Source organism: Dermochelys coriacea, chromosome 2 (genome assembly GCF_009764565.3).
Source record: "Dermochelys coriacea isolate rDerCor1 chromosome 2, rDerCor1.pri.v4, whole genome shotgun sequence".
NCBI classification, from domain to species: domain Eukaryota; kingdom Metazoa; phylum Chordata; order Testudines; family Dermochelyidae; genus Dermochelys; species Dermochelys coriacea.
Genome location: NC_050069.1, coordinates 157,276,504 through 157,292,991, shown reverse-complemented (window position 1 = coordinate 157,292,991; position 16,488 = coordinate 157,276,504). Strand labels below are relative to the sequence as shown.

The 16,488-nt window shown below is 41.3% G+C and overlaps 1 protein-coding gene and 1 long non-coding RNA gene across 7 annotated transcripts in view; both read left to right on the top strand.

Moving 5' to 3' along the window:
- LOC122458852 overlaps positions 1-16,488 on the top strand; it is a 523,493-nt gene that overhangs the window by 331,306 nt on the left and 175,699 nt on the right. The window lies entirely within an intron of this gene.
- The window catches only part of COL15A1 (collagen type XV alpha 1 chain), a 293,396-nt gene that overhangs the window by 225,952 nt on the left and 50,956 nt on the right, over positions 1-16,488 (top strand). For all 6 annotated transcript variants that reach the window (XM_043508544.1, XM_038392464.2, XM_043508545.1 and 3 more), the window contains 5 exons: positions 4,317-4,382; positions 7,979-8,014; positions 10,096-10,158; positions 11,963-12,040; positions 12,152-12,187. In XM_043508544.1, coding sequence (XP_043364479.1) covers positions 4,317-4,382; positions 7,979-8,014; positions 10,096-10,158; positions 11,963-12,040; positions 12,152-12,187 — 279 coding nt within the window. The remainder of the gene's footprint in view (positions 1-4,316; positions 4,383-7,978; positions 8,015-10,095; positions 10,159-11,962; positions 12,041-12,151; positions 12,188-16,488) is intronic.

The following is a 16,488-nucleotide window of genomic DNA, read 5'->3' as shown; positions in this document are numbered from 1 at the left end:
CTATTGTCCAAGATTCCTGTATCAAATACCTTCACTATATATTACAGTAGTGTCCAGAGGCCCTGTGGTCAATTGGGGCCACATTATGCTAAGTGCTGATAAGATACATATATACAAAAACCTAGCTTCTGCCTCAGAGACCTTGTAGTCTAGGAAGACAAATGACATATGAGGTTAAAGAGCGGGTTAAAAATAAATGTATTCAACTGTCTATGCATTTGCAACAAACTGTTATTATAAATAGACAAAGTAAGTGCTGACTGTCCCCATTTAGCTCTCAACCTATCCACTATTAGTTGTCTGATTTTTTTTTTGAGGCATTGAAGGCACAGTGAATTTGGAGGAGGTTGATTCTGTAAGATGATGTAGGGGAGAGACCAGGTGGGGCTTGATCTGATAATAGCAGGTGTATTTATACAAGATGTATTAACTTTGCTCTATAGAGGTTTTTTTAGCTAGATAGTTATAGCGTCCCTGTACATTTTGCTATTTCAGCCTCACAGGAAAACATCCAGAAGCATCAGTAGAACTGGACACACAGCAGACCTAATGCAGGCAGACATGCCAGCACCCTGCCACTTTCTGTCAGTCAGTTTGGCAATTTAAACCATCGTGCTAAAGCAACATCACAATAGCATTCTTTTTCTTTATTTGAAACTTTATTATTTGTGTAGTAGATAGATATTACTGGGTAGACAATAGATGAAGGAAATTGGGCTCTGGTCTTGAAATTGATAATACACGAGCGCCATTCACCTCAGTCACTGCAGTCTATAAGTTGCAGCATTGGGGCCTTAGATTGTAATCAATTCAGGAAAGGACTTGTGTGTGTTTGTGTAGTGCCCAGCACAATAGGGCCTCAAATTGTTGTGATTGGAGCCCAGGTGAGTTATTGCAAGAGAAATTCATCACCATCTCCCAAAGAGAGTCTCAGTTGTTCAGACATTCCTTTCTTCTGAATTCTGTCTGACATTCACCACACAGTGTCAATCCAAAGCCCAATACAAAAGGGTTTTTTTCTCCCAGTTGTAATTTGCTGATATGAAATGCTAAAATGTGATCAGATTAAATCATTTAGGCTATTTTGCTCTGGGAACTTTTATATTTTGGTCATTTTGAAGGGCCAGTAAGTCACACTTGTCCTTTGGTAGAACATTTATACCATTTGTCTTTTCAGTGTAAAACTGTAATTGATGCAAAAAGAAAAGGAGTACTTGTGGCACCTTAGAGACTAACAAATTTAAATTTGTTAGTCTCTAAGGTGCCACAAGTACTCCTTTTCTTTTTGAGAATACAGACTAACACGGCTGCTACTCTGAAACCTGTAATTGATGCGTTACTGAAATCCCCTGCCCCCCCTTTTCCCACTGTAAAGTTCAGTAGAAACCAATGCGGGGGAAAGTGAGCAGCAAACTTTCTTTTTCTGTCATTGATCCATCATATTTAATGTCCAAAAAACTAATGAGGAAGGAATGGAGAGAGTCTGATCCAAGAAATATAAAAGAAATTTAAGTGATTTTTGCATTATGTTCTTTTAGCAATTCTGCCTCTAGCATTTTAATGTCCCATGGGATGAGCAGTTGAAAGCTCCACACATAATGTACTTAAAATCCAATAATCCATTAACCAGTAAAGTTAACGAATATTATTGTTACTTCAACATATTAGTAAAAAAGGAAAGTCCCATGTTTTAGGCAGCACTCGCGGCCCAGGATATGGTCTCAAAAGGCTGACGTGAAATGGCAAGCAGTCTCATTGCTGCATTATCACTGTGAAAGTTGCTTGCAAAACAAACAAACCAAAAAAAATAGGGCAAATGACTACACTTGGAGTGGAATGGAGAGACGAGGAGCCTGCTATGTGATAGGCATCTCTGTACTCTGTATTTTCATATAGCTATAGAATTGCTTAAAATGTGTGTGCTTGCCTGATGCACACTTAGTCTAATTTAGGCTTGAAGCTACAGATCATTTACACTATACACAAATTGTCTGGTCCAAAGCAGGTTGAAATCAATGGGAGTTTTTCCATTGACTTCAATAGTCTCTAGATCAGCCCCAAAGTGAATGGTTAAATACTGAGTAATTCAAAAGGATTATGTAACCTCAGGGCTCCTGGAATTCTGCCACCAACTGAAGATATGGCAGAACAATTGCAACAGCAGAATGCTTTTATTACTATAATTGAAGTAATTAGCACACATCTTGTCCCCTGTCTGGGGGGACACAGAGCCTGGAAAACCAATGTGATTCTGCTACACTGGGAGCCAGGCCACAGCAAACTGTACAGGGATCTGATGCTGCTCTTCTCAGGGGCAGAGTGCTGACACATGAATCTCAGATAGGTTTCCAGGTGCCTACATACGAATTTCAGCTCCTAATATTTGGCACTCATCTTTGCACATATTGTGGCATATGAAGAAAAAGGAGGCAGGTAGCAGCATCCAACAAAGAACAACATCCTTTAGGAGGATGTACCACACCTGGAGGGAAGTGAATCTGGAGTGTGCCCAATTCATTGTATGTATTAGTGCTCAGTGGCTATAAATGTCCCCTGATGTGATGGTCGAGGGAGATTTTTCTTCTGCTTTTCCTTTTCTGACACACCCTCTTGCAAACAGCAATTTTCAAAACACTGTGTCTGCAGCCGATATAGCAAGGGATGGTGGTTTGGAGTTCAAGTGCTGGTATTACACAGGATGTGTTTTACAACATACGCAATCTGAGTCTGGAGTGGATAGAGTTGCTTGCTTAGATGAAAGAATGATATACAAATCAGAAGACAAATTGGACAAGTTAAAGTCTGTGTGAAGACATATTTGAGATCAAAGGAGGGATATGTTTTTTAAAGCAAGTGGGACGATCAGGAAGAAAGTAAAAGAAATGAAGCATTGGGAAAAACTGAATAAGGATGAGTAAGAGGGTTTCTTCTAAGTAAAAGGCATATATGGGTAGTTTACAAAATCAAGCTGTCACCATCCTGCTGTACTGTAATGTATGACTGCATTATACACTATGGGGGAAATAATTTCTATCTGTAAAGAAGTTGTCCAAAACCAAAATGAAATAGGAACAAAATGTCATTAGAGCCTGAATCCTGCAATGAGATGTGCACAGTCAGGGCTTGGCTGCACTTGCAAGTTAGAGCACATTAAATCAGCCCCAGGCGCCCTAACTCCTGAGGTGTCCACACTGGCAAGGCATGTAGAGCACCTGAACTCCGCGGCTGAAGCACCCCTGGTAATCCACCTCCACGAGAAGCATAGAGCTTGCTGCGCCCTGGCTGAAATGCTCAGGCGTCAGTGTGGATGACATGTTGCATTACTGCACTGCGATTGGCCTCCAGAAACATCCCATAATCCCTTTAAATCAAGTGGCCACTCTGGTCATTGTTTTGAACTAGGCTGCAGGCATGTGGATATCCCCTTTCAAAGCTCCGTTTCTGACATCCAGCATGCTTATCTGCTCTGGGACATAAAGCAAAACATTAGTATGGAATGCACCTGTTGCAGAGGCAGGCATTTGTGCATGTGTGTGAGAGAGAGAGGCGGGGGTGGGGGTTTATGTCAAGGGTTTCCCCCTTCCCCTTGCTGCAGTCTGAATTTACAAGACAGCATGGTGACACACTCTGCCCCCCAAAACACACTGTCTCCCCCCATATACACACAACACACTCCCTGTCACACTCCACCCCTCCCCCCATTTGAAAAGCACACTGCAGCCACTTGCACACTGGGATAGCTACCACAATGCACTGCTCTCTGTGGCGTTGCAAGAGCTGCTAATGTGGCCATGCCACTGTGCTTGCAGCTAACGGTGTGAACACACGGCAGCACTTTCCCTGCTGCTGTCTCCGAGGGCTGGTTTAACTCCCAGCGCTCTACATCTGCAAGTGTAGCCATAGCCTCAGACTCCAGCATCCACTCAGCATTGAAGCATGGGGTCTAAAGCACTTATTTTAATCTTCATCCTATAGAGAAAATATGATCTCAAGTCACAATCTCTCTGTGTCTGTTTCCTCATCTGTAACGTTGGGATTCCTACCTCACAGGGACATAGATACTCAGCTCTGTAACGTTTGCAAAGCACTCTGAGATCATTACATGTAAGGTGTAATAAAAATGTGAAGTAGTGGTATTCCAAATGCATGATACAAAAGGAAAAAGCAAAGAATGTTCCCAATAGCTTGGTCTACATTCTCTGTCTCCACAGTTATTACAGGATGTTGTAAGCAGTCTGTGCTTTTCTAGAAATGTGTCTACCCCAGAGAACCAATTAAATATTTGAGATACCCTGTTCTTTGTCCTTATTTTTTAGCTACTTCTCAATGATATGGATGGAATTTCTAATTTTACGGGAATTAAAGGACTGCTTGGGCCTCCAGTGAGTATATTCTGCCTTATTAAATGCAAGGATTTGTTTCATACTTCAGTGCCTCTCTTTAAGTAGGTTTCAGAGTAGCAGCCGTGTTAGTCTGTATTCGCAAAAAGAAAAGGAGTACTTGTGGCACCTTAGAGACTAACAAATTTATTTGAGCATAAACTTTCGTGAGCTACAGCTCACTTCATCGGATGCATTCAGTGGAAAATACAGTGGGGAGATTTATATACACACACAGAGAACATGAATGGGTTTTATCATACACACTGTAAGGAGAGTGATCACTTAAGATGAGCTATTATCAGCAGGTTGGGGGGGGGAGAAAACCTTTTGCGGTGATAATCAAGGTGGGCCATTTCCAGCAGTTGACAAGAACGTCTGAGGAACAGTGGGGGGTGAGGTGGGGGGGAAATAACATGGGGAAATAGTTTTACTTTGTGTAATGACCCATCCACTCCCAGTCTCTATTCCAGCCTAAGTTAATTGTATCCAGTTTGCAAATTAATTCCAATTCAGCAGTCTCTCGTTGGAGTCAAGGAACCTACCCAGGAATCTATCCTTGCAACAAAGCCCATTGCCAACTGTGTCCACATATCTATTCAGGGGATACCATCATAGGGCCTAATCACATCAGCCACACTATCAGAGGTTCTTTCACCTGCGCATCTACCAATGTGCCATCATGTGCCAGCAATGCCCCTCTGCCATGTACATTGGTCAAACTGGATAGTCTCTATGTGAAAGAATAAATGGACACAAATCAGACGTCAAGAATTATAACATTCAAAAACCAGTCGGAGAACACTTCAATCTCTCCAGTCACTCGATTACAGACCTGAGAGTGGCTATTCTTCAATAAAAAAAACTTAAAAAACAGACTCCAGCGAGAGACTGCTGAATTGGAATTAATTTGCAAACTGGATACAATTAACTTAGGTTTGAATAGAGACTGGGAGTGGATGGGTCATTGCACAAAGTAAAACTATTTCCCCATGTTATTTCCCCCCACTGTTCCTCAGACGTTCTTGTCAACTGCTGGAAATGGCCCACCTTGATTATCACCACAAAAGGTTTTCTCCCCCCCCCCACCTGCTGGTAATAGCTCATCTTAAGTGATCACTCTCCTTACAGTGTGCATGATAAAACCCATTGTTTCATGTTTTCTGTGTGTGTATATAAATCTCCCCACTGTATTTTCCACTGAATGCATCCGATGAAGCGAGCTGTAGCTCACAAAAGCTTATGCTCAAATAAATGTTAGTCTCTAAGATGCCACAAATACTCCTTTTGTTTTCTCTTTAAGTACTATGCAAAGCCCACCTCCCTGTTCTTCAGACATATATACACACACACCCACACACATACAGACACGCTCTTTACTGACTTCTGTGGGACATGTAGAGAGACGTTCTGAGAACAGAACTGGATCCTGCGTTGGTAAATTAACTTCCCTACATTTGTGTAAAATGTATTATAAAAAAAAGAATTAGAGATGAGCCAAACTCTGACCCTGAATGACAGATGTCTGCCTAACTGGAAGAGGAGAATTGGTGCAGAAAAAAATAAAAGCCCGGAGTCTACTAAGTTTGCATCCATTTCTAGGACCAGACATTTTGTTTGCTTGTTAGTTTGTTTTTAGGGTCCTGAAGTATTCTGATAAGATTTTGTTCATTTCTGCCTGAGGCTGGAACCAGAAATCCTGAACTACTGCAAATGAGGCTGTTCTCATGGCATTTCTAGCTGTGACTGAAAGAGATGGAAATCTTATGAGACAACTATTGATACAAGATTTTGGGCTTGGTTTTTTCAGCCAGGAGTTTAGGAGAGTTAGTTAAACATCTGAAATTCTGGATGCTTCTCTGAACTGATTCGAAGCTCCAACGGCTAGATTCACGAGTATGCTCAGGCTTCTTTGCACCACTGCTTTTATAAAAAGCAAAGCAGACTTGATTTAAGGTTACATTTTTGGATTTGCTCATTGCTATTCCCTGCAGGTCCCACCCCCCTTGATAACTAAGCTTCATGTGAATAATGACTGGTAATCATTTAAGAACCCCTTACTAGTTGTCCCAAAAGACACATTTGAGGAAGAAGGCTGTGCTGGGGTGGGTTTTTTGTTTTTGTTTTGTTTGTTTTTGCTTGGTGTTTTTGTTGTTGTTGGTTTGTTTTTTTAATTAAGAAAAATTGGTCTAGAGAAGAAGTCAAGACGGCACATTCATTTTCTATTGACTTCAGTGGGAGCTGTATGGATGCATATGAGGGTAGAATTGGGCCCACTTGTCTTATGGATTTGAGTGGGCTCACCTTTACAAACCTCATGGGCGGTGTGTATAAGAGGCTTGAAGGCTAAGTCTCCCCAAATGGGGCAAGAAATGCCAGATGCTCAGAGTATCCCGTTAGAACAATTTATCTGACATGAACAAACTGTATCTTTTATTATTTTCATTGCGTGTGTTGGTATCTCCTGTTACCAAAGTAAATGTTTAACTCTTGTTTTGAACACAGATGATTTTTTTTTAATTGGAGCAAGGGGCAAACTTCTGTCTACCCGTGAAGCAGATTAAGGCTGAATCCTTTCTGAGATTCTGGAAAGTTCTGTTTCCGACTTTGTTAGCCCCTTCTCTGCAACCTGTCATTTGTGCTCTCTTAGCCTTTTTCTGCTCACCCCATCCAGTGGCCCCTGTAATTTTGGCAGTAGCTCTTTGTGCAGTCCAGCATTTCTCACAATAGCAGATTCTAACGGCTGTGTAACTTGCATCTTCCATATTGTACTGCAAAAATGCATTCTAGGTAGTGTATATAATGCATATCATGTTATATTTCAATTACAGGTCTGGACGAGGCATGCTGGGAATCTGGTGGGCCATACTGCATCACTGACAGGGTTGCAGAGAGAAGGAGAAACTTGGGCTTCCCCCCCCAAGAATCTCCATGGCTACCTGTAGTGGACAGCCAGGCTTTAGACCTTTCCCTAAAAAGGAAGGAGAGCCAACGGGGGGAGTAGTAGACTGCCAAGCTCACCATGACTAAGAAGACAATAGAGATGACTCTTCACACAGCACAGCCATCCAGCCTTAAATTTGATCCCCCTGGGGATGGCAAGAGGAACTGGGATGATAGCAGTACCTTACTTCCCTCAACAAATCTGTCATTTCCTCTGTGCCCAGCACAAATCCCAATCAGGTCTCCTATTCACAGTGCAATGGGCCCTCACTGTGCTCTGTGCAACACCACAGATGCATGAGCTATTTGCTGCTGGCTAGCAGAGGCTGAAGAAGGAGTAAAGTGCCGTGATGTCCTTAGGACAGAGATCAGAGAGGGCAGAGTTAAGATATTATGTGGCTGTGCTGTGAGGGAAATGTCACCTAAACTCTCTGCATTTCCTGGGTTTTCCAACATTTGAGAATTAATCTCTAATGCTCTGGAGAGCACAGGGCAGTGCTGCATGTCTGCCACCTTAACACCACCTTAATGAAGTATTTTGCATGTGAATACTGTTCAAAAATAGTTAATGTTCACAAACTAGTAGAGACATAGAAACTGCACCATCCACGTTACAAGTCTATAATATGTACTTGTGGTTTTTTTGTGTTTTACAGGGGCCAGACGGCAGGCCCGGTCTACCAGGATTTCCTGTAAGCATTATGTTCTAAGGTTTTAAGTCAGTTTTAAATATGGAAATAAGCTCATTAATGTTTCAGCATTTGGAATCATACAAAATTGATACAAAGCCTGACAACTTCTCAAAGCTCATAAATGTCAAATTGGAGAATAAAACTAGACAGAAATGAGTAAAACTAGACAAAATGTTACAAATACTGTAGAAATAAACACTTGTTCAATGGAAGTTAAAAGATGCATCATCCATTTCGGTACATAAATTGTATCATATTTATACCTAACATTTGACTTAATTCAGTTTAGCGCCATATTTTAAATCTGTAACTAGGTCTGATAAGTGTTTAGTCCCTATAAAAAAGCCCTACGGAATTTAATAGGGATGAAATCAATAGGGTATTAAAGACATTACCTTCAAAGCTATAGCATTTGTCAAGGTTCCTTCCCCACTCTGAATGCTAAGGTTCAGATGTGGGGACCTGCAAGAAAACCTCCTAAGCTTACTTTTACCAGCTGAGGTTAAAACTTCCCCAAGGTACAAACTATTTTACCTTTTGCCCTTGGACTTTCGCTGCCACCACCAAACATCTAACCGGGTTTTTTATTAGGAAAAAGCGGTTTCGAAACGTCTTTCCCCCCAAAATCCTCACCAAAACCTTGCACCCCCCTTCCTGGGGAAGGTTTGGTAAAAAGTCTTCACCAATTTGCATAGGTGACCACAGACTCAAACCCTTGGATCTTAAGAACAATGAAAAAGCATTCAGTTTCTTAAAAGAATTTTAATAGAAGAAAAAGTAAAAAGAATCACCTCTGTAAAATCAGGATGATAAATACTTTACAGGGTAATTAGATTCAAAACATAGAGAATCCCTCTAGGCAAAACCTTAAGTTACAAAAAGACACAAAAACAGGAATATCCATTCCATTCAGCACAGCTTATTTTCTCAGCCATTTAAAGAAATCAGAATCTAACACATATCTAGCTAGATTACTTACTAAGTTCTAAGACTCCATTCCTCTTCTGTCCCCAGCAAAAGCATCACACAAACAGACCCAGACCCTTTGTTTCTCCCCCCCTCCAGCTTTGAAAGTATCTTGTCTCCTCATTGGTCATTTTGGTCAGGTGCCAGCGAGGTTATCCTAACTTCTTAACCTTTTACAGGTGAAAGGATTTTTCCTCTGGCCAGGAGGGATTTTAAAGGTGTTTACCCTTCCCTTTATATTTATGACAGCATTAAATAGAGAATTATATCCTTTCTATAGTTTTTTTTGGCCCATCCTATAACATTCTATAAGAGGGACACAATACCCTGTTTAAATTCTATAGGATGATACAAAGAATTCTGCAAAATTATTTCTTATTAAATGCTACAGGACTTTTCCAAAATGATATAATACCAAAGTCCCAGCACCTTAGTGTCATGCTGGCTGTCTATCATGATCAAATTGTAACTCCCTACCAATTTTATTTAGTTTATGGATTCAAATATAAGAATTTTTCAAAAGTTTCAAAAGACACTGATGGTTTCAGAGTGTAGGTTTGGGTACAGGATCCCAGGCTCCATAGTCCATAGGAAGAATAATCTAGGCAAAAGGTCGGTCTGGGTTTTGTGGGCTGCATAGAAATGGATAAAATGAATGGACAAGCTTTTAAAAATTAATGTAACAAGCTGTATAAAATCCCTAATTGTTACTAGAATAATTGTGAAGACTTAAATGTCACTCTCATCCTGCTTTAGCTGTTAGTTTTGTTCATTAGTGATGCAGAAGAAACACAGAAACTGGAATTCAGTTTTTGCACGGTAAAAAAGGTTTTCAGTGCACTTTTAAGGGAAATCTGCAACACAAAATGCAAGCCAACCTTTCTCCATAGAATAACTGTAGGGAATAGTTTCTGTAATTAAGTGATGCAGATAGCAGTGGCCTTAGACTAGGGAAAGGAGATTCCTGGGACAATTAAAACTGGAGTTATTCAAAGTTTCAGATCTCCAACTATCTGAAATTAAATTGATCAAAATGTGCTTCCTTATTCTCAACTGATATCTGAAAAGCTCTTATCCAAACCAGTAATAAAAGACTTTTATTTTTACCCTTTTAGGGCCCAAGGGGACCAAAAGGTAACATTGGACTGCCTGGATTACAAGGACCAAAAGGACAACAGGTAAGAATGAATGAGTAGCATCCCATGAGCACTAGAGAGAGGAATATGCTCAGAAATGGGTTAAACCATTTACGTCTGGTGGCATTACTCTGTTGCTTTTATGGTTTTCATTTTGCTCTCCACAGGGATATTAATGAATTGCTACTAGAGTTTCAAAAGAGATGTCAGTGGAAATCAGCACTATTAAACAAAATACCTTAAATACCGAAATTCTCTTGGGGATTAATATTCAGACTCTGATGCTGAAACTCTACATTTCATTTTGCACAATTGTCAGAATGACTCTGCATAAACATTAAACATTTTGGGTATGAGGTGACCTTTTTCTGTAAACTGAACATCCATGCCAATGGTGTAGGAAGGAAAAAGGAATCACAGCAAAAAGGCTTTGTACATTATAGAAGGACAAATCTTGCTCCCTCCTTCATAGGCATAGAGGACCCTCCTGTAGCGGAACCCCACTACACAGAATGAGCAGGATTTGAGGATTCTAGTTCTGTGAGGTTTGGGATTGTGGCATTGTTGGGAGAGGCAGGGGGCAGGAAGCAGGTGGTCAGGAACAACTGGGCTACTGCAGCCTTGGAGATGAGAAGAGAAAAAGGAAAGCAAAAGACAATTCTTCTGATCCCTTTGCATTCTTAAGTAGCTTATACAACTATTTTGTTGATTTCTTGTCAGTTAATGTGATGGTGTAGATATTGTTTAATTAAAGTCTGAAATAGGTTCCCAGAGCGGAGCAAAACTAGCACTTTTAACTGTGAAATTACATGCCAGTGAATGAAAGATGGCATGCTGATCTTCTGGCATGTGTTTGACCACAGCGTCAATGATCTTCCAATGATCCTGAGCCAAGAATGGCAGCTGTTTTTAAGGCTACTGATCTCAGGCTGCAGAACTGAAGGACCCCTGGGAGTGTGGGCCATTGAATAAATATCTGGGGAAATATTCCCTTTAGAGGTCCCTGGGGTACTTTCCTCAGGGCTCTGAGTCCATAGTACTGAACAGGAGATGGGGTTAGTGACGCATCAAGGCAAGCCTTCTTGTGAGCCCAAGTATGAATAACTCAAACATTTCTAAAGCTTTGGGGAAGATGCAGTAGAATGGCAGTGCACTGAGCTGACTATTCAGCAGAGTCACTGTGGTGAGCGGGGCAGTGGTTGGTGTCAAGCCAGAGGTCAAATTTCTTCACTTTGAGGTTATGGGACCAGGTTGTTCAGGGTGCCTTGGCTGCAGTAGGGTGGGTGATGGCAGCTACTAGGGCCACACTGGGAACCACTTCTTCCCACTGCGGAGCAGTTATTCATGTGATTGGTCCCATTGAATTCAATTGGAGCCCTCCTTGCAGTAGCAGCTCACTAGGGTTCACAGCCCGGCTCTTGGTGACTAAAGTTTATTGGCTAGAGGTAGTAGGACAGCATCATTCTCCAAATGTTTAGAAGAAAAGACCTCTGCTTTGATTACAGCCAGGGAGCTATTGAGGTTTCATGTTACACTTTTAGTTAGGGGCACTAGATGAGGGAAGGCTTGATGTATTATTTTGGTTCTCTTTCAGGGTTTTTAGGAGCAGGATATTTTTGTTTTATTGTACCATGGTTAAAAAAGAAACAACCCTCATCTCCCCCCCACAATTAAAATCCACCCTAGTCACATTTTTGTAGTTGCCACGTCTCCCACCAGCCTGTCACTACTTTGAACTAACAAAAATGTTGCTGCATTGACCTTTTGAAGCAGTCTGGTCTGTGCAAGTAAAGCTTTGTTTAGAACTGTTGTATAAATATCCACAAAATGATTATGTGAATTGTAGGGTGAAAAGGGAGAACCAGGAGTTATCATATCTGCAGATGGATCTCTAAGAGAACTTACAGAACGACAAGGGCAGAAGGTAGGCTAATACTGTTACCAAGTTCTTTTGGGACACTTGCACTCCATTACTAACCAGGCCAACAAGACATTAGAGTTTCTCTTCATCACTAATATGAATTTTCTCTCACAGGGTGAGCATGGGGTAATGGGACCACCAGGGCCTATGGTAAGATATTTGCTATTTTTTAATGTATTTGTACTTTTTGATTTTACAGAGATTACCTCAACTTAGTCAATTAGCTTTAGTTTTTCAATACCATTCAGCAAAGATGAAGCATCATTTTCAGACCCACAGACAGCAATGCAAATTGTTCCTGTTTTGGTTTAGAATTTAACAAGTGATAGCACATATGTATCATTTGATTATTAAAAAACAGAGGCCAAATTTTTCAAAACTTGTTCCCAAAGCTAGAAACCTAAACCCATATTCAGGCATCTATATAAGTCTGACCTGATTTTCACAGGTGCTGAATTATGTTCAGCTCCCTTGCCTTCAGTGGAAGCTGCAGACTGGACATGAAAATGAGGCCATTTATTGAAGTACCTAAATATAGCTTTAGACGCTTTGCTTTAGGCTCCCTAGTTTTGAAATGTTTTGACTCTACAAGGAATGCTGCTCCCAAAGCCTGACACTTAATAACTCGAAAATAGTTGAACGATAAAGACTAGTTGGCCAAATTCAATGAAGTCACAGCGGGGATGAATTTGGTACAATCAGCCGCAGTGAGTTCCAGGTTTGATGATTTTAATCCCTTTACCTTGGAACGCACCAGTTTTTTGTCAGATTTAAAAAAACTCCCTGGGCTAGAAGAGGGGAATGGCCTTCCTGACCACATGCATTTTGGGGCCAAATTCATCCTTGGTGTAACTCCACTGATTTCAGTGGAAAAGGAGGACTTGTGACACCTTAGAGACTAACACATTTATTGGAGCATAAGCTTTCCACTGCATGCATCTGATGAAGTAAGCTGTAGCTCATGTAAGCTTATGCTCCAATCCATTTGTTCGTCTCTAAGGTGCCACAAGTCCTCCTTTTCTTTTTATGGATACAGACTAACGTGGCTGCTACTCTGAAACCTGTCATTATGCAAGGCACTGAATTTAGCCATATGGAGTGGAAATCTATCAACTTCATGAAAAAACTCATACAGATTTTTTTTAAGGCATGCATTTGATGAAGTGAGCTGTAGCTCACGAAAGCTTATGCTCCAATCCATTTGTTCGTCTCTAAGGTGCCACAAGTCCTCCTGTTCTTTTTGCGGATACAGACTAACACGGCTGCTACTCTGAAACCTGATTTCAATGGCTTTACCTCGCATATAAATCTGGCACGTCTGAATTTTAGGAAGATATCAGCTCTTAAATTCCTGTCCCCAAATTATGATACAACATGACCCCTGCTTATTTCAATTCCCACAGTTTTAATGAGCATTTTATCAGTTCCTTTTACAGCTATAATAGTCTCAGTGTGGAAAATGCAATCCTGAAAATTGTGTGTAAAAGTGATGTACAGTAAGTTTAAAATACAGCAGGTCAGATTTTCAAATTTAGGCACATGTGATTGCACACATGTCTAAACTATGAATGTAAATGCCCAATGGGTGCATCTACATCGGGTACTTACATGGTTACTTGTTAGTTGGGTGCCCAGCTGACTAAGTTCATGCACAAATACTCACTTTATACATACACATCACATCTGTGATCATAAATTATATGCATACAATTCTAAGTGCACAACTGCAAGCATCTACACTGGAAAATTTGTTCCAGCATTTAAAGTGAGTGTCCTGGAGTGTCAAAGTGAGATTCTGCTGTGATTCAAAGGCAAATTACACCAGGTGAATTTGTGGTTTAACTCTAGCTGGCTGGAAAAATTGACAGAGCAGGCAGTTTGCTTTTAGCAGATTGACAAAGGCTACAGGATCTATAGCACTAATGACATTAATGAGAGGTTGGGAGCATCTGCAAAGATGGCAGGCAGGAAAGCAGTAGAGAAATTTCTGAAATATCATGCTATGCCATACCTATGATGGTGGCACAGATTGACTGGCAATGCTTTGATTGCCTTTGGTACATGCTTGTGTGTTAGGTTCGCATCCTTTTGGGAACCTATGATTTGTTTGCCCTCCTGCTGATCCCATTTGTTATGTCCTGAAGTTGATGTTTCTTGTGCTGTGTCTGTTTGCATCAACTTTCTTTTTTTACCATGTTCCCTGGTGACCTGCTGGGTTGATAGACTATGAAATATTATGCAGTGGTTTAAACCACTTCCTTTTAGCGGTTGGCTATCTCCTGGCTTCAGCTTTTGATACAGTATGGCCAAGGATGCCCAAATTTCAGCAAAGGGCATTTTTGACATACAGTAATTATGGTGTTCTGGGTACCTTGTCAGTACCTGTTGTTTTACTGAAGTCTTTTTTGAGGGGCTGGTTGGATGTGTTGCATGACAGTTCTGTTGGTTGCTTTGGTGCATATGTATCTTGGGAGGGCTACTCTAACTTACATCATCACCTTAAGTTCCCTTCCCGCCCCCTTAAATCACTGCAGGATGAGCTGATCTTGCCTTTTGACTTAGACACATGGCCTTTCTGACAGGACATGTCACTTTTCTGACCTAGCCTCTTCACCCCCACTGAAGAGTACTCAGAATCCTTTTACACCACCACAGGGTGCTCATGTATCTCAGTGTACACATGTTGTGCCACATGAATGCCTTAGGCCTAGCTGACACTAGAACATTAGGTTGACCCAGCTAAAATCCACACCCCGAGTGACGTAAACTGACCTAAGACACTCCATGTAGACAGTTTTAGATCAACAGAGGAATTCTTCCATCCACCTCGCTACTGCCTTTCAGGGAGGTGGATTTCTTCAGCCAGCGGGGCAACCTGACACTGCAGCTGTGCCACTGTAGTGTGTTAAGTGTAGATAAGCCCTTACTGACACTTGCCTAAATGGTTACACTTCATTCGAATTTGACATATTTATGCTGTCTCAGGATTTGGTCTAGTCTTTCTATGCCTAGAATCATCCAGTTCCTCCCTCATTCCCACTCCGTTGCTTTATAACATCCTAATACAAAATATATCGATTGTAATAATGTCTGAAGGCAAGGCAAGCAGTGTGTGAGATTGAAGCCTGAGCACTTCATCACTGAAGGACTCTTTGTGGTGATAGCAGAAGTATCTCTTACAAATTACGCTACAGTAAAAGGAAATGAATGAAAAAATAAGACCTTTAAAAATAAGATGACATAATTATGTCTTCTCACTAAAAACAAGGGAGTCTAGAGATAAGCCTGACCCTCTTCTAATTCACCTCAGTAAATGTGACAAATTATCTCTTCTTCCACAATTCACTCTGAGGGAACTCGAGAAATGCAAGGAGTTTATTTTGCATATGTAGTTATTTGTTTGTGAATATCCAGGGTTCTGGGCCCATGTGAAATTTGTATTTTAAAAAATTAGATAATAGGATCAATTTTATGTTCAAAAATAAACCTCCCAAATTCCCCCTCCCAGAATGGTCATTCCCCCTCCCTCTTATGAGTTTGGTACTGTTCTTTGAAGCAAGTGATGCAGCATGACAAGAAAGTAAAAAAAAAAAAAAATAAAAAATCAGGCTTTGGCAAATCAACTGGGGAAGTAAATTACAGAGTCAATGACCCATCCCTCAAAAATCCCATTTCCCTCCCCATTAGGGATCGGATTGTCACCTTGCAATCTATCCTGAGGAAGGGGCAGCACAGCTATGGAGCAGGAGCTTCAGAGAGTCATGAATCTGCTTCTGTTTCTTTGTCTCTGCCTGCTCAGCTCTGCTGGCCATAGCATCGTGAGGGGAGTGTGAAGTCAAGGCTCCATCCACCCATACAGGAGGCTGTGCAGGATCTGGCAATGTAGGTACTCTGTGCAGGGAATGTAAGAAGAGGCTCCAGATGCCCCTTAAACTCCGGTGCAGTTGCACAGCCAACCTGACAACTGAACTGAAGTCAAGGGGCTTTTATCTCAAGAGCCTCACCTGATTTCAACTGCAGCAGAATGACTTGAGGTCCTCAAAGTAGATGGCACCTTTGTGGGCCTTCAAGGTTGATCATTTATGATGTCTGGGGTGTGATCAGCTGAGGGGCAGGCTCCCAAGAAGCCTGTTACAGATGTAAAAGAATTGTCCCACCTACTGCTTCCCTGCTTTTCAAGGCTCCAGAAGGACAGCAAGGAGGATGAGGAATAGCAGCAGTTTGGGATATAGGGCACTAAGTAAGTAGTAGCAGCTGCTTGGGGGCTGAGATGCCAGTACAAATTCCAGCAGTAGGTCAAGAGTGACGGCATTCTTACGAGGCCAGCATGGCTGACAACAAAAGCAGAAATATGCATTAAAACCAACTCTCTGCTAGAGTGAGGGTCAAGTTAGCACCTTTGATTTGCTTCCTTGCACTGGTGATGCCCCCAGGGAGTTGCCTCTCCCTTG